This window comes from Scyliorhinus torazame, chromosome 14 (assembly GCF_047496885.1).
Source record: "Scyliorhinus torazame isolate Kashiwa2021f chromosome 14, sScyTor2.1, whole genome shotgun sequence".
Taxonomy (NCBI): domain Eukaryota; kingdom Metazoa; phylum Chordata; class Chondrichthyes; order Carcharhiniformes; family Scyliorhinidae; genus Scyliorhinus; species Scyliorhinus torazame.
In genome coordinates, this window is record NC_092720.1 from 95,724,375 (window position 1) to 95,743,978 (window position 19,604).

At 46.3% G+C, this 19,604-nt stretch overlaps 1 protein-coding gene across 6 annotated transcripts in view; it reads left to right on the forward strand.

Annotated features, from left to right (window-relative positions):
• The window catches only part of dock10 (dedicator of cytokinesis 10), a 526,558-nt gene extending 507,987 nt beyond the window's left edge, over positions 1–18,571 (forward strand). For all 6 annotated transcript variants that reach the window (XM_072474508.1, XM_072474505.1, XM_072474510.1 and 3 more), the window contains one exon: positions 17,385–18,571. In XM_072474508.1, the coding sequence (XP_072330609.1) occupies positions 17,385–17,510 (126 nt within the window). In that variant the 3' untranslated portion in view covers positions 17,511–18,571. The remainder of the gene's footprint in view (positions 1–17,384) is intronic.
• The last annotated feature ends 1,033 nt before the right edge of the window (positions 18,572–19,604 follow it).

Here is a 19,604-nt window from a genome sequence, read left to right on the forward strand (position 1 = left end):
GAGGATACAGAAAGCCATACCTCTTTGATTCTGGGTCCTCATTTTAATGTGAGCATGAAATCTGCTCCTCAGTAGGCTGGTTGGTGCTCTGGAGGGAGGAAATCAAACAATGCGGTCGAATTTGAAGGTCCTACTGCAGCACCTTTTAAAGGGGTGAAGCGGCATTTTCAGGAATGTAAAAGGAACTTCAAAGCAGCAGGTAATGTTTCTGTGGAACTTACTGCAACAACTTCATTAAAGTTGGAAGCCCTTACCGCTGAAAGCCCAAGCGATTGTCCAACAAATGTGCCTCAAATCTCCATTCAACTTCTCCTGACTGCAGCTGGGGATCTCACTCATTTATTCGGACCATGATTTGGTGCGTGGGCAGGGTCAGGAAATCATGGGGATAATCGGGCAGACTGAGAGTCAGGAGTCATTCCCAAGCTTTGCACATAATATTGAGGCTCCCAACTGTTTTCGGTGGGAAATTTGGCCACCTGGATTGAAGTCTCTTGAAGGCGATGGCATAGTGGTACTGTCACTGGATTAGAAATCCAGAGGGCCAGAGTAATGCTCTGGGGACTCGGGTTCAAATGCAGATGGGGAATAAAAATCTGGATAAAGATCTAATGATGACCATGAATCGATTGTTGTTAAAAACCCATCTGGTTCACTGATGTCCTTTAGGGAAGGAAATCTGTCATCCTTACCTGGTCTGGCCTACATATGATTCCAGACCCACAGCAATGTGGTTGAGTCTTAACTGCCCCCTCAAGAGCAATCAGGGATAATAAATTCTGGGCCAGTCATGGATGCCCACGCCACAAATAAAAATAAATAAAAAGGCGGGAACTTGTCAGCAACTGGCCATTTTCATTTCAAGCACTATTCTTTGATCCTCCTAGTGCCTATTTTGAAACACAAAGAGGGTTGTCTAGATATGGAATGTCTACCTCTCTCTGTGTCCTCCCCACCTGTTACCTACAGATTTCTTTCTACCTATCGGTTGCAAATAAATAGGAATCTATCTGCAGTATAAGAATGGTTGTTCATTCTGATGCCCGGATAATGTAATCAATCTCAATAATTCATGAATTTTTAATACTTTGTTTAAACTGGTGGTATTTGTCATCTTCAGTAGACCAATCATAGAATCCCTATAGTGCAGCAAGAGCCAATTCAGCCGATTGTGTCTGTACCGACCCTTGGAAAGAACACCCTACCTAGGCCTACGTCCCCACCCTATCCCGTAACCCAGTAACCCCACCTAATAAGGGGCAATTTAGCATGGCCAATCCACCTAACCTGCATATCTTTGGGAGGAAACCCATGCAGAAACGTGGAGAAAGGGCAAATTCCACAGAGACAGTCACCCGAGGCCGGAATTTAACCCGGGTCCCTGGTGCTATGAGGCAGCAGGCTAACCATTGTGCCACCGTGCCACCCATAACAAAATAATCTTTATTGTCACAAGTAGGCTTACATTAACACTGCAATCAGGTTACTGTGAAAAGCCCCTAGTTGCCACATTCCGGCACCTGTTCGGGTACACAGAATGAGAATTCAGAATGTCCAAATTACCTAACAACACAACTAGGACTTGTGGGAGGAAACCGGAGCACCTGGAAGAAACCCATGAAAACACAGGGAGAATGTGCAGACTCCGCACAGACAGTGACCCAAGCCGGGAATTGAACCTGGGACCCTGGTGCTGTGAAGCAACAGTACTAACCACTGTGCTACCGTGCCGACAGAACCAGCTGCAGCAACTTATTCTCAGCTTCTGGATCTGGATTTTGTCTTCTTTAGCTTTCCTTTACTGCACCACTGGACTCATTAACTTTTACCGAGCTTGGGTAGAGCCATGTACTCTTCATGAGCTTTCAACCAGATTCGGTCTCCCTAGATGTTTGGCTTTCCAATCGTAATTTTGGTTTTCATTTTCAGACAAACTGGGAGGCCAGGTTCATTTCTCTGTTTCCTTTTTCCATTCACCTTTTCAGTTAGTGTCCATCTTGAAAGAAAATACAAACTTTAAAACCACAGATTCCATTACAGTCGAAAAGAACGCACTCTCCTCTCTGCTGATGAAACTGGTCTCTTTTTCCTGTAAGACCTTCCTCTCTCTCTCTTTATTCTGCCCAAAGCCTGGAGACTGAAAGAGCCCCCTCACCCTTCATTCCTCCATTTTACCTAGAATTTAAAGTGCAGTCCCAACATAAGACCATAAGACATAGGAGCAGAATTAGGCCACTCAGCCCATCGAGTCTGCTCCGCCATTCAATCATGGCTGATACTTTTCTCATCCCCATTCTCCTGCCTTCTTCCCTTTACCCTTGATCCCCTTATTAATCAAGATCCTATAAACTTGGCATTCGTAACACAATGAGACAGTCCGCCATCCCTGTCGCAATCTGGATTTGCCATTGCAATTACCATATGACAGAAAATTTGAAAGAAAAATCGTTGAGAAATGAAATGTTAGAACACGTACCATGAAAATAATTATTCTACTTTCGTTTCCTGTGTTGTCAAGTAAATTACACACTGTAGAAATAGGGTGATTGTACTCATAATATTTGTCATTTGTAAAAGTACTTGTTGCTCTGTTTCAATGACTAGAAGATGCTGATGGCATTAATCACAGGAGGGTTAAGGAAAACTGGGATTAGGATTGTTTTGTTACTTAAATAGGGGATTGCAGGAGTACTAAAATGAAACAGAGTTCACTGTTTTTCTTCTGGTTATTTTGTCAGTTGCAATATTGTAATATATGAACATCTGGATCTTCAATAGAATATACTCAGTCAATATATCTTTTTATTTTTCTCTGGCAGCTGAATTATGCTTTTACTTCTTCCAACTTCTACTCTTCTCAGTCTATTACCTCCTTCACTACTGTTAGCAAAAATGGTATGTCTGGACCTCTATCTATGTTGATGTTTTACTCTTTACTGGCTTTGCACGGTTTTATATGTCAATTTCAATTTTCACTTTTGTTGATTTATTATAAAATGGTGACCCAAAGGTATAAACAAAATTACACAAACATAGTGGATTTATTTGTTTGTTTTCTAAGAGCTCTTCATCAAGTTGTAGCACTCGTAGAAATTAAAAGGCAACATTTGATTTACATGAATTTATACATTTTTAAAAATCAGCTGTCAAGCATGACAGAGACCCTGAGAAGTGATTTAAATGACACATTGTATTTACACATTGTATGAATAAAATGATTTTAATTAGCTCTATAAATTAGCATGGTGCAATTATCATGGTTGTTGTCATACACACACGTACACCAACATGCACACATACCACCCACACATGGACTCACGCACACACACAGCACACACTTCAATTGGCAAAATACTGAAAATGGTGTTACCAGCATTGACCACTACCCATCAAAGAATAAAGAAAAAAGTTGTGTAGACAGTCATGCCTTGTCAAACTAATATAACAATACATTGCACATTAGATTATATATTGATTTTCATGTTACAAAATCTCTCGTTCTATCAGTTGCGTGTGTAGTGTTGCTTCTTTTCTCAAAAGGTACCACTATTTCTGTGATCTGAATTTTAAAACATAGTTTTATAGTTTAAATTTTGCCATGGACATTTCTGGCAGCTGGCTAAAAGGTTAATATCTAAAGTTCCCTGAGGGTTTCAAGAAATAAATTACTGAAGAAGTTATCGAATGAAGCCTAGTGTTAAAGACATTTTTGTATTGATGAACAGGAATGCATTAAAAAAATGCCTTTGTCAGGTGGGAGCATAGAGAATTAGAACATTTACAGGAAGAAATAAGGCCATAACACATTGTGCCAAATTGAAGAAATGTATTTTTAATATTATGTTGCTACATTGGAACTAGTTAGAATTGTTAGGACTCACATTTTAGGGTGTTTAGCAGGATATAGTCTCTGGCTGTTGGAATGGCACTCTAATCTAACTTTTTAGCGTTCATTCTTATTCTGTGTTTTATAATTGTGCATTTTTTATGTCCAGGAAGAAAACATGCGGTTCATTAACCTGGTAAATGAACAGCTTGCTATCTCCGCTTTCCATGAGAGAAAAGTTGCTTAGTGCGAGCAAAATGCTTTCCTGATTCATTTTCACATTAATTGCCTACAAATAATAACCAAAGCAGAAGTTATAAAATAAATATTTTTTGCTAAGACTGTGGTCCACCTCAACGTTATTTTAGTGGGCAGCACGGTGGCGCAAGTGGTTAGCATGGTTGCCTCACGGCTCAGAGGTCCCAAGTTCGATCCCGCTCTGGGTCACTGTCCGTGTGGAGTTTGCACATTCTCCCCATGTTTGCGTGGGTTTCGCCCCCACAATCCAAAAGATGTGCAGGATAGGTGGATTGGCCACGCTAAATTGCCCCTTAATTGGAAAAAATGAATTGGATACTCTAAATTTTCAAAAAATACATTATTTTAGCATCGCAGCCAACCCCAATTGCACGTGTTTAATTCAGCAACTCCACACAATCTTTCATCAACTTCTAGCCCAATTTCATATCATTTCTAGCCTGTACACCACCAAACAGCATCACACTGCTAACATTTGTAAGTAGTGACAAGAAAGCAATAAAAAAATTGGATGAGAGAAAAAGCACACAGGATAATCATCAGACACCAACAGAAAATACAGTCATTGCATTTCAGCCAATAGCAGTTTGATTTCCTTACTAACGGGGCATGATCAGTAAATTAAACTTCCACCTCAAGCCTAAAACATGCTGCAACAGAAACATTATAGAAGAGACTTTTGTTCTTCACATAATTAAGAAATCATCCTAACGTTTCTGAATTAATTTCACTGGAGATACAAAGCAATGTTTAAAATGTTTACGCCTTGACTTCCGGGTGCGGCGATGACCAGCTGAGTCGCACGTTTCGGCAGCTCCCGGTGAAACGGACTTTTGGGCTCTTGATAGGAGCCCCAACGGCAATTTTGACGGCTAAAAACACTGTGCGGTAAACCAGAAGGGAATCCCCCCTGGATACGGATGGAAAAAGGAGGAGAAAGTGGCCGGATTGCAGTGGATCCTTTAGAACAGCGGCAAGGAAGGCAAGCAAAAACCAAGATGGCGTTGGAAGGTGGCAGTTTAACATGGGGCCCTGAACAACAAGAGTTCTTGAAATGCTGTGTGGAAGAGCTCAAAAAGGAAATGAAGAAAGAGCTGTTGGCCCCGATACTACAGGCGATCGAAGGGCTAAAGGAGGAACAAAAGACCCAGGAGAGGGAGCTTCGGGTCGTGAAGGCAAAGGCAGCCGAGAATGAGGACGACATGCAGGGCCTGGTGGTGAAGACGGAGACGCATGAGGCACATCAGAAACAATGTGTGGAAAGGTTGGAGGCACTGGAGAACAACGCAAGTAGGAACAACCTGAGGATTCTTGGTCTTCCTGAAGGTGCGGAGGGAGCGGACGTCGGGGCATATGTGAGCACGATGCTGCACTCGTTAATGGGAGCGGAGGCCCCGGCGGGTCCGTTGGAGGTGGAGGGAGCATACCGAGTGATGCGCGAGGACCGAGAGCAGGAGAAAGTCCCAGAGCCATAGTGGTGAGATTCCTCCGTTTTAAGAATAGAGAAATGGTCCTTAGATGGGCAAAGAAAACTCGGAGCAGTAAATTGGAGAACGCGGTGATCCGCGTTTATCAAGACTGGAGTGCGGAGGTGGCGAGAAGGAGGGCGAGCTTTAATCGGGCCAAGGCGGTGCTTCATAAAAAGAAGATAAAATTTGGAATGCTGCAACCGGCAAGACTGTGGGTTACATATCGAGGGAGGCATCACTACTTTGAGACGGCGGGTGAAGCGTGGACTTTTATTGTGGAAGAAAAACTGTAATGAGCGGGTTATTAAAAAGAACATTTGAACAAAGTGGTGGGGCGAATGTGGGGGGCGAAGAGGGGGGTTAGAAAGGGGGGAAAGAGGAGTTTTATGTACTAATCCTGCAATGTGGTAACTTTTCTCTCTTCCACAGGTGGTGATGGGGGGAGGAGGGGAGGTGGAGGAGATGGGGCGTTGGCCATTGGGGGCGGGGCCAAGGGAGAAGCGCGGGCTTGGTTCCCGCGCTGTGATAATCATGGCGGGAATAGAGAAGCAGGAAGGAGGGGGCGTCGCACGGTGCGAGCCGAGGTCACGGGGGGAAGCCGAGGTCGGCCAGAGTTTGCTGACTTCTGGGAGCAACATGGGGGGAGTAATTACGCTAGCGGGGGATCTAGCGGGGGGGGGGGGGGTGGAAGGGGGGAATTACTGGGTTGCTGCTGCTGGGGAGAGGGGGGAGCTGGTATGGGAGGGGATGGGCGGGGGGGCACCGCCTGGGGGAGATACAGCTGCGTGGGAACCGGGTGAGGAGCTGGAAAAAGGGGATGGCTAATCGACAAGGGAGGGGGGTAGGAAGCCCCCCAACCCGGCTGATCACGTGGAACGTGAGAGGGCTGAACGGGCCGATAAAGAGGGCACGGGTACTCGCACACCTTAAGAAACTTAAGGCAGATGTGGTTATGTTACAGGAAACGCACCTGAAACTGATAGACCAGGTTAGGCTACGCAAAGGATGGGTGGGGCAGGTGTTCCATTCGGGGCTAGATGCGAAAAACAGGGGGGTGGCTATATTAGTGGGGAAGCGGGTAATGTTCGAGGCAAAGACTATAGTGGCGGATAACGGGGGCAGATACGTGATGGTGAGTGGCAAACTACAGGGGGAGACGATGGTTTTGGTAAACGTATATGCCCCGAACTGGGATGATGCCAATTTTATGAGGCGGATGCTGGGACGCATTCCGGACCTAGAGATGGGAAAGCTGATAATGGGGGGAGATTTTAATACGGTGTTGGAACCAGGGCTGGATAGGTCGAAGTCCAGGACTGGAAGGAGGCCGGCAGCAGCCAAGGTACTTAAAGATTTTATGGAGCAGATGGGAGGTGTAGACCCGTGGAGATTTAGCAGACCTAGGAGTAAGGAGTTCTCGTTTTTCTCCTATGTCCATAAAGTCTACTCGCGAATAGACTTTTTTGTGCTGGGAAGGGCGTTGATCCCGAAGGTGAGGGGAACGGAGTATACGGCTATAGCTATTTCGGATCACGCTCCACACTGGGTGGACTTGGAGATAGGGGAGGAAACAGGAGGGCGCCCACCCTGGAGAATGGACATGGGACTAATGGCAGATGAGGGGGTGTGTCTAAGGGTGAGGGGGTGCATTGAAAAATACTTGGAACTCAATGATAATGGGGAGGTCCAGGTGGGAGTGGTCTGGGAGGCGCTGAAGGCGGTGGTTAGAGGGGAGCTGATATCAATAAGGGCACATAAAGGGAAGCAGGAGAGTAAGGAACGGGAGCGGTTGCTGCAAGAACTTTTGAGGGTGGACAGACAATATGCGGAAGCACCGGAGGAGGGACTGTACAGGGAAAGGCAAAGGCTACATGTAGAATTTGACTTGCTGACTACGAGCACTGCAGAGGCACAATGGAGGAAGGCACAGGGTGTACAGTACGAATATGGGGAGAAGGCGAGCAGGTTGCTGGCACACCAATTGAGGAAAAGGGGAGCAGCGAGGGAAATAGGGGGAGTGAGGGATGAGGAAGGAGAGATTGAGCGGGGAGCGGAGAGAGTGAATGGAGTGTTCAAGACATTTTATAAAAAATTATATGAAGCTCAACCCCCGGATGGGAGGGAGAGAATGATGGGCTTCTTGGATCGGTGGAATTTCCCAAGGTGGAAGAGCAGGAAAGGGTGGGACTGGGAGCACAGATCGAGGTAGAAGAAGTGGTGAAAGGAATTAGGAGCATGCAGGCGGGAAAGGCCCCGGGACCGGATGGATTCCCAGTCGAATTCTATAGAAAATATGTGGACTTGCTCGCCCCGGTATTGACGAGGACCTTTAATGAGGCAAAGGAAAGGGGACAACTGCCCCCGACTATGTCTGAAGCAACGATATCGCTTCTCTTAAAGAAGGAAAAGGACCCACTACAATGCGGGTCCTATAGACCTATTTCCCTCCTAAATGTAGATGCCAAGATCCTGGCCAAGGTAATGGCAATGAGAATAGAGGAATGTGTCCCGGGGGTGGTCCACGAGGACCAAACTGGGTTTGTGAAGGGGAGACAGCTGAACACGAATATACGGAGGCTGTTAGGGGTAATGATGATGGCCCCACCAGAGGGGGAAACGGAGATAGTAGTGGCGATGGATGCCGAGAAAGCATTTGATAAAGTGGAGTGGGATTATTTGTGGGAGGTGTTGAGGAGATTTGGTTTTGGAGAGGGGTATGTTAGATGGGTGCAGCTGTTGTATAGGGCCCCGATGGCGAGCGTGGTCACGAATGGACGGGGATCTTCATATGTTCGGCTCCATAGAGGGACAAGGCAGGGATGCCCTCTGTCCCCATTATTGTTTGCACTGGCGATTGAGCCCCTGGCGATAGCGTTGAGGGGTTCCAAGAAGTGGAGGGGAGTACTTAGAGGAGGAGAAGAACACCGGGTATCTTTGTATGCGGACGATTTGCTACTATACGTGGCAAACCCGGCGGAGGGGATGCCAGAAATAATGCGGATACTTGGGGAGTTTCGGGAGTTTTCAGGGTATAAATTGAACATGGGGAAAAGTGAGTTGTTTGTGGTGCATCCAGGGGAGCAGAGTAGAGAAATAGAGGACCTACCGTTGAGGAAGGTAACAAGGGACTTTCGTTACCTGGGGATCCAGATAGCCAAGAATTGGGGCACATTGCATAGGTTAAATTTAACGCGGTTGGTGGAACAAATGGAGGAGGATTTCAAGAGATGGGATATGGTATCCCTGTCACTGGCAGGGAGGGTGCAGGCGGTTAAGATGGTGGTCCTCCCGAGATTCCTCTTTGTGTTTCAGTGCCTCCCGGTGGTGATCACGAAGGCTTTTTTTAAAAGGATTGAAAAGAGCATCATGGGTTTTGTGTGGGCCGGGAAGACCCCGAGAGTGAGGAAGGGATTCTTACAGCGTAGCAGGGATAGGGGGGGGGGGGGGGGGGGGCTGGCACTACCGAGCCTAAGTGAGTATTATTGGGCCGCTAATATTTCAATGGTGAGTAAGTGGATGGGAGAGGAGGAGGGAGCGGCGTGGAAGAGATTAGAGAGGGCGTCCTGTAGGGGGACTAGCCTACAGGCTATGGTGACAGCCCCATTGCCGTTCTCACCGAGGAACTACACCACAAGCCCGGTGGTGGTGGCTACACTGAAGATTTGGGGACAGTGGAGACGGCATAGGGGAAAGACTGGAGCCTTGGGGGGGTCCCCGATAAGAAACAACCATAGGTTTGCCCCGGGGGGAATGGATGGGGGATATGGAATGTGGCAAAGAGCAGGAATAACGCAACTGAAAGATCTGTTTGTGGATGAGAAGTTCGCGAGTCTGGGAGCGCTGACCGAGAAATATGGGTTGCCCCAAGGGAATGCATTCAGGTATATGCAACTGAGGGCTTTTGCGAGGCAACAGGTGAGGGAATTCCCGCAGCTCCCGACACAAGAGGTGCAGGACAGAGTGATCTCAAGACATGGGTGGGGGATGGTAAGGTGTCAGATATATATAGGGAAATGAGGGACGAAGGGGCGACTATGGTAGATGAACTAAAAGGGAAATGGGAAGAAGAGCTGGGGGAGGAGATCGAGGAGGGGCTGTGGGCAGATGCTCTAAGCAGGGTAAACCCGTCGTCCTCGTGTGCCAGGCTAAGCCTGATTCAGTTTAAGGTATTACACAGGGCGCATATGACTGGAGCACGGCTCAGTAAATTTTTTGGGGTGGAGGATAGGTGTGCGAGGTGCTCGAGAAGCCCAGCGAATCATACCCATATGTTTTGGTCATGCCCGGCACTACAGGGGTTTTGGATGGGGGTGACAAAGGTGATTTCAAAAGTAGTGGGGGTCCGGGTCGAACCAAGCTGGGGGTTGGTTATATTTGGGGTTGCACAAGAGCCGGGAGTGCAGGAGGCGAGAGAGGCCGATGTTTTGGCCTTTGCGTCCCTAGTAGCCCGGCGCAGGATATTGTTAATGTGGAAAGAAGCCAAGCCCCCGGGGGTGAAGACCTGGATAAATGACATGGCAGGGTTTATAAAGCTAGAGCGGATTAAGTTCGTTCTAAGGGGGTCGGCTCAAGGGTTTACCAGGCGGTGGCAACCGTTCGTCGAATACCTCGCAGAAAGATAGATGGAATGGAAAAAAGAAGGCAGCAGCAGCAGTCCAGGATCGGGGGGGGGGGGGGGGGGGGGGGGGGGGGAGGGGGGGAAGGGGGGGGAGGAGGAACCAGAAGGACTCTCAGGGTTGTTAATATATACTGTATAATATGTATAGGTCGTTGCGACAGATAATTATATATTGGACTGTTAAATTAAATTTTTGGAGAGTGTTACTTGTGATAAGGCAGTTGCCAATTAGGGTTAGTATTCATTTTTGTTATTTATTATTTATTCATTTTTTGTTTATAAAATAGGTCATTGTTATTTGTGTTGTTATAATATTGTGTAATGGATGCACAATGTACTGTGTTGGTTGACCAAAAATTTTCAATAAAATATTTATTTTTTAAAAATGTTTACGCCTTGATCTGCTGCAATTCGCATACCGCCGCAACCGATCCACAGCAGACGGCATCTCCCTGGCCTTACACTCATCCCTAGGGCATCTCGACAGCAAAGACTCCTACATCAGACTCCTATTTATTGACTACAGCTCTGCCTTCAACACCATAATCCCAGCCAAGCTCATCTCAAAGCTCCAAAACCTAGGACTTGGCTCCTCACTCTGCAACTTGATCCTCGACTTTCTGACCCACAGACCACAATCAGTAAGAATAAACAACAACACCTCCACAATAGTCCTCAATACCTGGGCCCCGCAAGGCTGCATACTTAGCCCCCTACTATACACCCTGTACCCACATGACTGTGTGGCAAAATTTGGTTCCAACTCCATCTACAAGTTTGTTGACGATACGATCATAGTGGTCTGGATCTCAAATAACGACGAGTCAGAATACAGAAGGGAGATAGAGAACCTAGTGGAGTGGTGCAGCGACAACAATCTATCCTACAATGACAGCAAAACTAAAGAGCTGGTCATTGACTTCAGGAAGCGAAGTACTGGACCCACCCTTGTCAGCATCAACGGGGCCAAGGTGGAGATGGTTAGCAGCTTCAAATTCCTAGGGGAACGCATCTCCAAAATTCTGTCCTGGTCCACCCACGTCGACGCTACCACCAGGAAAGCACAACAACATCTATAATTCCTCAGGAAACTAGGGAAATTCAGCGTGTCCACATTAACTCTTGCCAACTTTTATAAATGCATCATAGAAAGCATCCTATCTGGCTGCATCACAGCCTGGTATGGCAATTGCTCGGCCCAAGACCGCCAGAAACTTCAGAAAGCCATGAACACAGCCCAGTCCATCACACGAACCGGCCTCCCATCCATTGACTCCATCTGCACCTCTTGCTGCCAGGGGAAAGCGGGCAGCATAATCAAAGACCCCTCGCACTCTTTCAACTTCTTCCATCGGGCAGGAGATACAGGAGTCTGAGAACACGCACGAACAGACTCAAAAACAGCTTCTTCCCCGCTGTTACCAGACTCCTAAATGACCCTCTTATGGAGTGACCTGATTAACTCTACACCCAATGCTTCACCCGATGCCAGTGTTTATGTAGTTACATTGTGTACTTTGTGTAGCCCTATTATGTATTTTCTTTTCTTTTCATGTACTTAATGATCTGTTGAGCTGCTCGCAGAAAAATACTTTTCACTGTACCTTGGTACACGTGACAATAAACAAAATCCAAATCCGAATATTCCTCCCAGAAATGCAGCACGTGTTGCTTTGTGACACAGGAAAGTATCTAATTGTAAATAATTACTTTAAAGAAAAAGACATGTTGAAGCTTTTCAACTTGCACTCATCAGGACATTTCGCAAATGTCCTGATGATTGCAAGTTGAAAAGCTTCAATATGAGGGGAGGCACAGTGACACAGTGGGTAGCCGTGCTGCTTCACAGCGCCAGGTACCTGGGTTCGATTCCAACCTTGGGTGACTGTGTGGAGTTTGCACATTCCCCCTGTGTCTGCCTGGGTTTCTCCCGGGTACTCTGGTTTCCTCCCACAGTCCAAACATGTGCAGGTTGGGTGGATTGGCCATGTTAAATTGCCGCTTAGTTTCCAAAATATTAGATGGGATTACTGGGTTGCGGGGATAGGGTGGGGGAGTGGGTCTAGGTCGGGTGCTCTTTTAGAGAATCGGTGCAAACTGAATGGGCCGAATGGCTTCTTTCTGCACTGTAGGGATTTATTCTATGATTTTATGTTCCATTTTTCAGCAATACTCAAGTTCTGTGCTACCAAATAACTTAAATAACTTGCATAACTAATTTGTAACCTTAGATTGTGAGTTAAGAGACAATTCATTGTAGTTGCTGAATCATTCTTAGTAGATGGCTCCATAATCACAAAAACTATATAGTGAGATTTAAGGATGCACTTCCATACACATTTAGCTAATAGCTTTGAGGTTGAACAACACATAGAATTATGTTTGCTGATGTTATGCAACTAGAAAGGTATACAGTTTAGGAGGCCCATGAGAAAATTTGCTACCGTGAGCCTAGATAGAGTCGATAGAAATATCGGGGTAAATTTCTGGTCCTGCGGACCGCTGAAATTGTCATGGGTGGGACGGACAATTTGATGGACCATTTATAGGTCCGTTGACCCTGGACAGGAATTTCCGATCTTGGAGCGAGTGCACCCATTAAATCCCACTCAGAATGAGAATGTATACCATTCACCAGCTTGTTTTGCTGAATATTATAACATTCCAGGAAACCCTGGTTATGTTAACATACTTTAGGTACCTTGTGTGGTAATTATGGCTATCATAATTTACATTTTGAAAATTTCAATCTTATTTTGATATCCCTGCTCCCTTTCATTTTTTTGGAGTCCTGACACCATAGTACTTGGGGTAATTACTGAAATAATTTTTCATTCATTCTCATCTATGGCCATTACTGGTAAGGCTAGCATTTGTTGTCCATCTCTACACAACTGAGTGGTGGGCTAATCCAATTTAGAGGGCAGTTAAGAGCTAACCACAATCCTGGTAGCTCTGGAGTCTTATACAAGCCAGGTCAGAAAAGCAGATTTTCTAAAGGACTAGCAAACTATGTACATTTTGACGACAATCTGGTGGTTTCTTGGCTGTCATTACTGATGTAGGCTTTTAATGCCATAGTTATTTAATCAACTGAATTTAAATTTGTCAGCTGCAATCGGCTGATTTGGACTCGCACCTCCAGACTATTAGTCCAAGATCACTATCAGCAACTGTATCCCAAAGTTAAACTAATGTGAATTATGGGGACATAAACTATACAAAACTTTCAAGGCTTTTACTTGATGCAAACACTAATATTGAACTAATTTTGCAACAGTTTGATCATCTTTTTTACTTGACCTCATCACTACTACATAGATGACTCAATGGGTGGCCCCGCCAGGAACAAGAAGCTCTTGATGGCATTGTTCAAGGAATCATCAGACCACACTAGCCTCTCTACCATGTTAAAGTGGTGATCCACCATTCAGGGGGAGGAGCTGGACAAAGTGTGGTCCAAAAAGTCCTCAATGGTAGAATGAGCAAAGGAAGACTGCGCATCTTACCAGCAGCGAGGGTGAAAGAAGGGTGCAGTGGCAAGATTGCCCTGGTCATCGTGGTCTGGTTCTTACCAAAATCTGACCATCAATCTGTCAAGACCATGTGGATCATGGTGGTGTCCCAAAGTCCCCACATTAAGCAAAGTTATGTGCAGGATTTTACCAGGTTCCACTTGCCAAACCCTGTGGCCATGGAGAATTGTTGATGGGAATAGGACTGTGAATCTGGGAGTCCCTAGTCAAGTATCTGCACACAATCGACAGATGCACAAAGGTCATTTGACTCCTGTATTGGGTCAGAGGTATCTTTGGGCAGCAGCTTCTGTGACTGAACCATCTTCTTCACGATGCACACTGCTCAATCCAAATGGTGCCCTAGAAAAGCTGTCCTACAAATAGGCTGTCCCACTTACTCCTGGTTTGGGAGCCAGATCCGTGGGATTCCATTTTTGTGGTCAAAGAAAACTTTACATTTTGCAACTTGAAATGATTCAAGTGACTGTTTGGAATGAAGAACTGGATTCTTATCATGTGCACTATCAAGACTTCAAATTGACATCACCGCTGTTAGTGAGACGCAATCTCCTTGGGAGGGGCAGCAGAAGGGAAAACAAGGGAAATGCACCTTCTACTGGAAAGGAGAGGCTGATAGCTATCCTCTTGACCATGGAGTTGGATCTGGCCATACAGAATTGGATCTTATGGATGCACTGCCAGAACGCTGCAATTGTACAAATGAAAGACTCATGATACTTCAACTATAGGTCTGCAGTTAACAATATTCCACCATCTTCAGAGCGTATGTCCTGAGCATTGATTCCACTTGAGATATTAAGGAAAAATTCTATTCTGACCTTGATGAAGTTCTCACTGCCCTCCCAAGGGAAGATAGATTATCCTTCAGGGGGACTTTAATGCCAGTGTTAGCCATGACGCTGATGTCTGGAGGAGAACCATTGAGAAAAACATATTAGGAAAAGACAATACAAATGGTGTTTTCATGGTTTCATGGTGATGAAGTGAGCTCAGCATGGCCTCAATATAACAAGTGCCCTCTTCCGCCAGAAGGGCAAATACAATACCACATGTCAGATTCTAGATCAAGGTATTAGCACCTCCTTTATTTGCTCGGGCCAAAGGCAGTAAAAAAAAAAAATCACTGCTTTAAAACTCACCTGTGCAATACACCTGCTGGCTCAGACACAAGAAGCAGTATCTGGCAATTCCTGGAAAGAGCAAACCAGTCACCTGGGTTTTAACCCCCTCAGATATTTGATCTGCAAACCATTCAGTCATCTCTCTGTTAAACTGCTTTTCCTCGACTGTGATTGACAGCTGCCACACACACCCAGCTGTGAAACTAACCACAGCGATTATAAACATCAAGCTATGAGTAACAGCTCCTGGAACGCATCAAATAGACTTAAGTGCTTTCTGTCAATTTTGCAGCTGACTACTTCAAAGCCACTCAAGCGTGAAGGGTGATGAATGAAACAATGCGGACAGCTGGATGTGTGTGGAAGCTGTCAATCATAGTCTGCGGAAAGCAATTTGACAGGGAGATTAATTAAAGGCTTGCAGATCAAAGATTTGAGGAGGTTTAAATCCAGCTGACTGTTTTTTTCTTTCTAGGAATTGACAGGTGCTGCTTCCTGTGCCAGAGCCAGAAGGTTTATTGCCCACGTCAGTATTAAAGCAGTTATTGCTTTCACTGCCTCTTTCTGGACTGCTCTCTAGCCTCCAGGCAGTGGTTTCTCTTCTGGGAGGGCTCCCAGGCAGGTGCTAATTTTCTGGAGAACTTCCGGCAAGGGCGACTTTTCTGGGAGGTTTCCAGGCAGGGGTCACTTTTAATGGGGGTGCGAGTATCTCTACTTAGAGGGTCTCTGGTGGGGGAATCTCTTTAATTAGGAATCTCTGGTGGGGATGCAGTGGGGGGGGTGGTGGTGTCGGGTCACCCCTGTACTGTGGTTGGGAAGGGTGACCCATAAAATCCTGGGGGGACTGAATTTCAGTGCGGTGGGGAAGCTGCTGGACCTCGCCATGTGTACATTTTCATGGTAAAGGATTGGGACTTGCTCCTTGATTTGTGCTCAGGCTGACAGCTGCAGACTTTGGGCTGGATTCTCCGATGGCTGAAATTGCCTTCGGCGATCGGCCGGAGAATCTATTTTTACACTGGAATCAGGGGCGACGCAGTTTTTCCGATGCTCCGCCCCCTCAAAAACGGCATACTCGAGGAGTACGGCACACGCCATTGGGACGGCCTCAGGACGTCACCTGATGCCCTCCCCCGATTCTCCGCCCCCGATGGGCCAAGTCCCCGATGGCGTGGGACATGTGTGCTCACACCGTTCAGGGACCTCGCGTGGCGGCTACGGACTGTGTCCAGCGCTGCCACAGTCGGGGCGGGGGGGGGGGTGGAGCAGGAGGGGGGGCGCAGCCGTTCTGCTGGCAAGGGGGCTTCGGCAGGGGCTAGGGGGACTGGCAGGAAGTTGTCCACGGGGTGGCAAGGCTGGTTACAGGTGGGCAGTTTTTGGCAGCCCGGATCCGCGTGCGGTCAGCACCATGTTGTACGGCGGGGTCGCCGCAGGCCGCGGCCATGCACATGCATGGCTACAGACGCACCCACTCTGCGGCCGTATTCGCAGGTAAAGCCGGGAGCTTTACGCGGCGTGGCTGCTAGCCCCCCACGGGGCAGAGCATCAGTGCTGGGGCGGTGCCAGCTTTCTGGTCATCAGATCAGACGGATCCTGTGGACATAGCCGCAGAGTCAGAGAATCCAGCCCAAAATTGTCTCCATTTCAATTCAGATTTTGTTTCTCATGTTATCATTGTACTAGAGAGAATGCTTACCTTTGCCAGTATTTGCTTCAATATTTCTGTGTTGGTGCTGCAATTTATAACACCATAAAAAGTAGCTGAAAACAGGAACTTTTGGAGGGTTCTAATTGTGCCATGTGATTTAGATGAGAGGCAAATAAATGTCATCATGGGAGAGGGGAAGTAAATGCAGATAAAGTAACAGTTGAAACATTTTTATGGCTGTGCCGATTACAGGACAAGGATTTGTTGACAGATCCCCATCTCCTTTAATCTGTCACTAGAGAGACCCTCCTTCCTGTCCTGCTTCACAAACAGGGCTGTTACATAACCTTTGCCATCTGCTGTTCAGTACATCAGCTGACAACTTGCACCATAGGAATAGTGTTATCCCACAGGCTTGCATTAAACCTGTTGGACTTTTCCAAGCAATCACAGCTGATGCATGGCAATGTCATCATTTAATTAAATTTGAAGGATTATGGTGGGTAGCAGTCCATTTAATGGGTTGTACATTTAATTTCAATAATATGCAACATTAAGTGCACATTTACCATGTTTGCAACCCTTTCTGTTGTTTGATAAAATATATTGTGGTATTGTTAATAGAACATGGTAACTATGCTGTGTTCTAGTCGTTCAACAGCTCATTTCCACTCAGATAGAATACTTTTGTCTAACTTCATTTCTTGTGTATAAGGCGTCACTTCTCACATTTATCCCACGTGCATTATGCAACACTGAATTTGGTTCAATAGTGCAAGTTTTCTGGTTCACAGCACTGCGTCCGTAGCCCCTCATCTCGCCATAAGTTTGCCTATGATGCAGAATTTTAAGAAGTGTACCCCTCATTAACATATTCATTTTCTTTGTGTTTAAAAAAAAAACAGGTTGTGTACGGGGAGGACACGACAAAGCAGCAAGGCGTCGAACGGCAGCACGTGCTCCGAGCAATCAGTAGAACCACCACTTCGAACAACCTATCAGGAGGAACAGTTGCGGCGAGTTCTGAATAATATCACTTTCGCTTCAATAAATTACCATAAATTATAGCAGTTGTCAGATATTTGATACTGGAAATGTTGCAAGCTGAAAATTAAATGTATTCTGTAAAATAAAATAGAATTGTTTTATTGTACCGAGCAGTTACAAACTCCAGCTTGTAATTCATCTTTGCAATGTACCTGCAGGATCTGCACTATTTACCTGAGATGTAATTGTTCAGTGACTGTTATTACACCAAGTTGGATATGTGTAATGGGTAAAATATGAATGTACAGTTTTTGCAGTATGCTGTATGGTACCTAACATTTTGTTTGCTAGTACTGTTTCAAATGGAAATATTGAACTTTTATAACCTTTTAAAGATGTTGAAATGCTTTGATTTGCTGTTTTAACTGTAAATATTGACATTAATATGTAAAATAGATATTTTACAATGACTTTAAATGGACATACTGATAAGATAAATTTAACAGCAAAATAACAATGTTTTTTAAAAATAAAATATGTAAAATATTTGTGTACATATATCGGAAACTTTAAAAAATTTATTTTTACAAATCTATGCTGAAAGCACCATGCATACTGTCAGAAGAAAATAGTACCGTAAAGCACAAAAGTCAGCAATGAGACACTGTAATCTATAGACTCCCTTCTGTGTGTATGTATAAAGGAGGAATAGATAATGGGGCCACTTTCAGAGCTGAAATGTAATTACAGAGTTTAGCTGGCACGAGCCACAAAGTCTTGGTTCATGAATGCAATCCAAACCGCTATGTTTAAATACCATGGCCTTCAACCTGTTAATATTAATTGAATACCCTAGAGTATGCAAAAGTGTTAGCTTTGTTTTGATAAATAATTACTAAAGACTATTTTCAGTCTTGATGCAGTGTCGAGAAGCTGTGTGAGGTACCGTGAACAAGCCCTTGTTCTATGCTTGCACTTTGCAGCATTTTATACGTCTTTAATAATACTGTGGTTCTTATGTTTGTTGTTCACTCTATCTTCTCACCAGTAAAAGTGAGGTTAACAATAAATAAAATGTGTTGTGGCACAGTTTTCAGGCCCCTCACTTTGATGTTTCACTTGTATTGTGCTATCAGTCCAATACTGTCTGATCTATTGTGTGATCTCAGCAACAAGGGGCGGGATTCTTGGTAATCGGCAGGGCGGGCAACTCCGGCGGGACGGAGTGGCGTGAACCACTCCCGCATCTGGCCGCCCCAAAGGTGCAGAATCCTCCGCACCTTCAGGGGCTAGGCCCGCCCCGGAATGGTTTGCGCCCCGCCGGCCGGCGGGAAAGGGGCTTGGCGCCACGCCAACCGGAACCAAAGGGTCTCCGCCGGCCGGCGTGAGTTGGCGCATGCGCGGGTGCGCCAGCGTGTGCTGGCATCATCCCCGCGCATGTGCAGAGGGCTTCGTTTCCGCACCGGGAATGGCGGACCGGTACAGCCTCCAGTGCGGAAGGATAGAGTGCCCCCATGGACCAGGCCCACCCGCGGATCGGTGGACCCCGATCGCGGGTCAGGCCATCATGGGGCACCACCCGGGGCCAGACCCCCCCCCACGCTCCCCAAGAACCCCGGAGGCCGCCTGCGCCACCAGGTCCCACTGGTAAGGACCTACTCCAATTTACGCTGGCGGGACTGGCAAAAGACGGGCCCATCGCGGGCCGGAGAATTCGGGCAGCCCCGGGCCCATTAAGTCACACCGGACCCCGCCATTTTCCGAGGCGAGCGACGCGACTCACGCCGGGCCGATTTTTGGAAGGCCGGATAATTTGGAGGACGGCGGGGGAGGGATTCACGCCGACCCCCGGCGATTCTCCGACCCGGTGGAACTGTATTATCCAACTGTGAATCTCACTCTTGAAGCTACAGGATAGAGAGGAATGTGTATGCATGTATGTATGTACATTTCACTTTGGGCGCGATCCTTCCAAAAGGGAACAAAGTTCTTGAACGAGCACATTTAGCTGCGTGTTTCCTGGCACTCGCAGTGCCGTGGAACACAGGGCTTTTCAACCCGACTCGCCTTGAAATAGGGGTCTAAACTGGGAACGCATTGCCAAGGCCACAAATAGCCCCGTTATTTACTATGGGGAG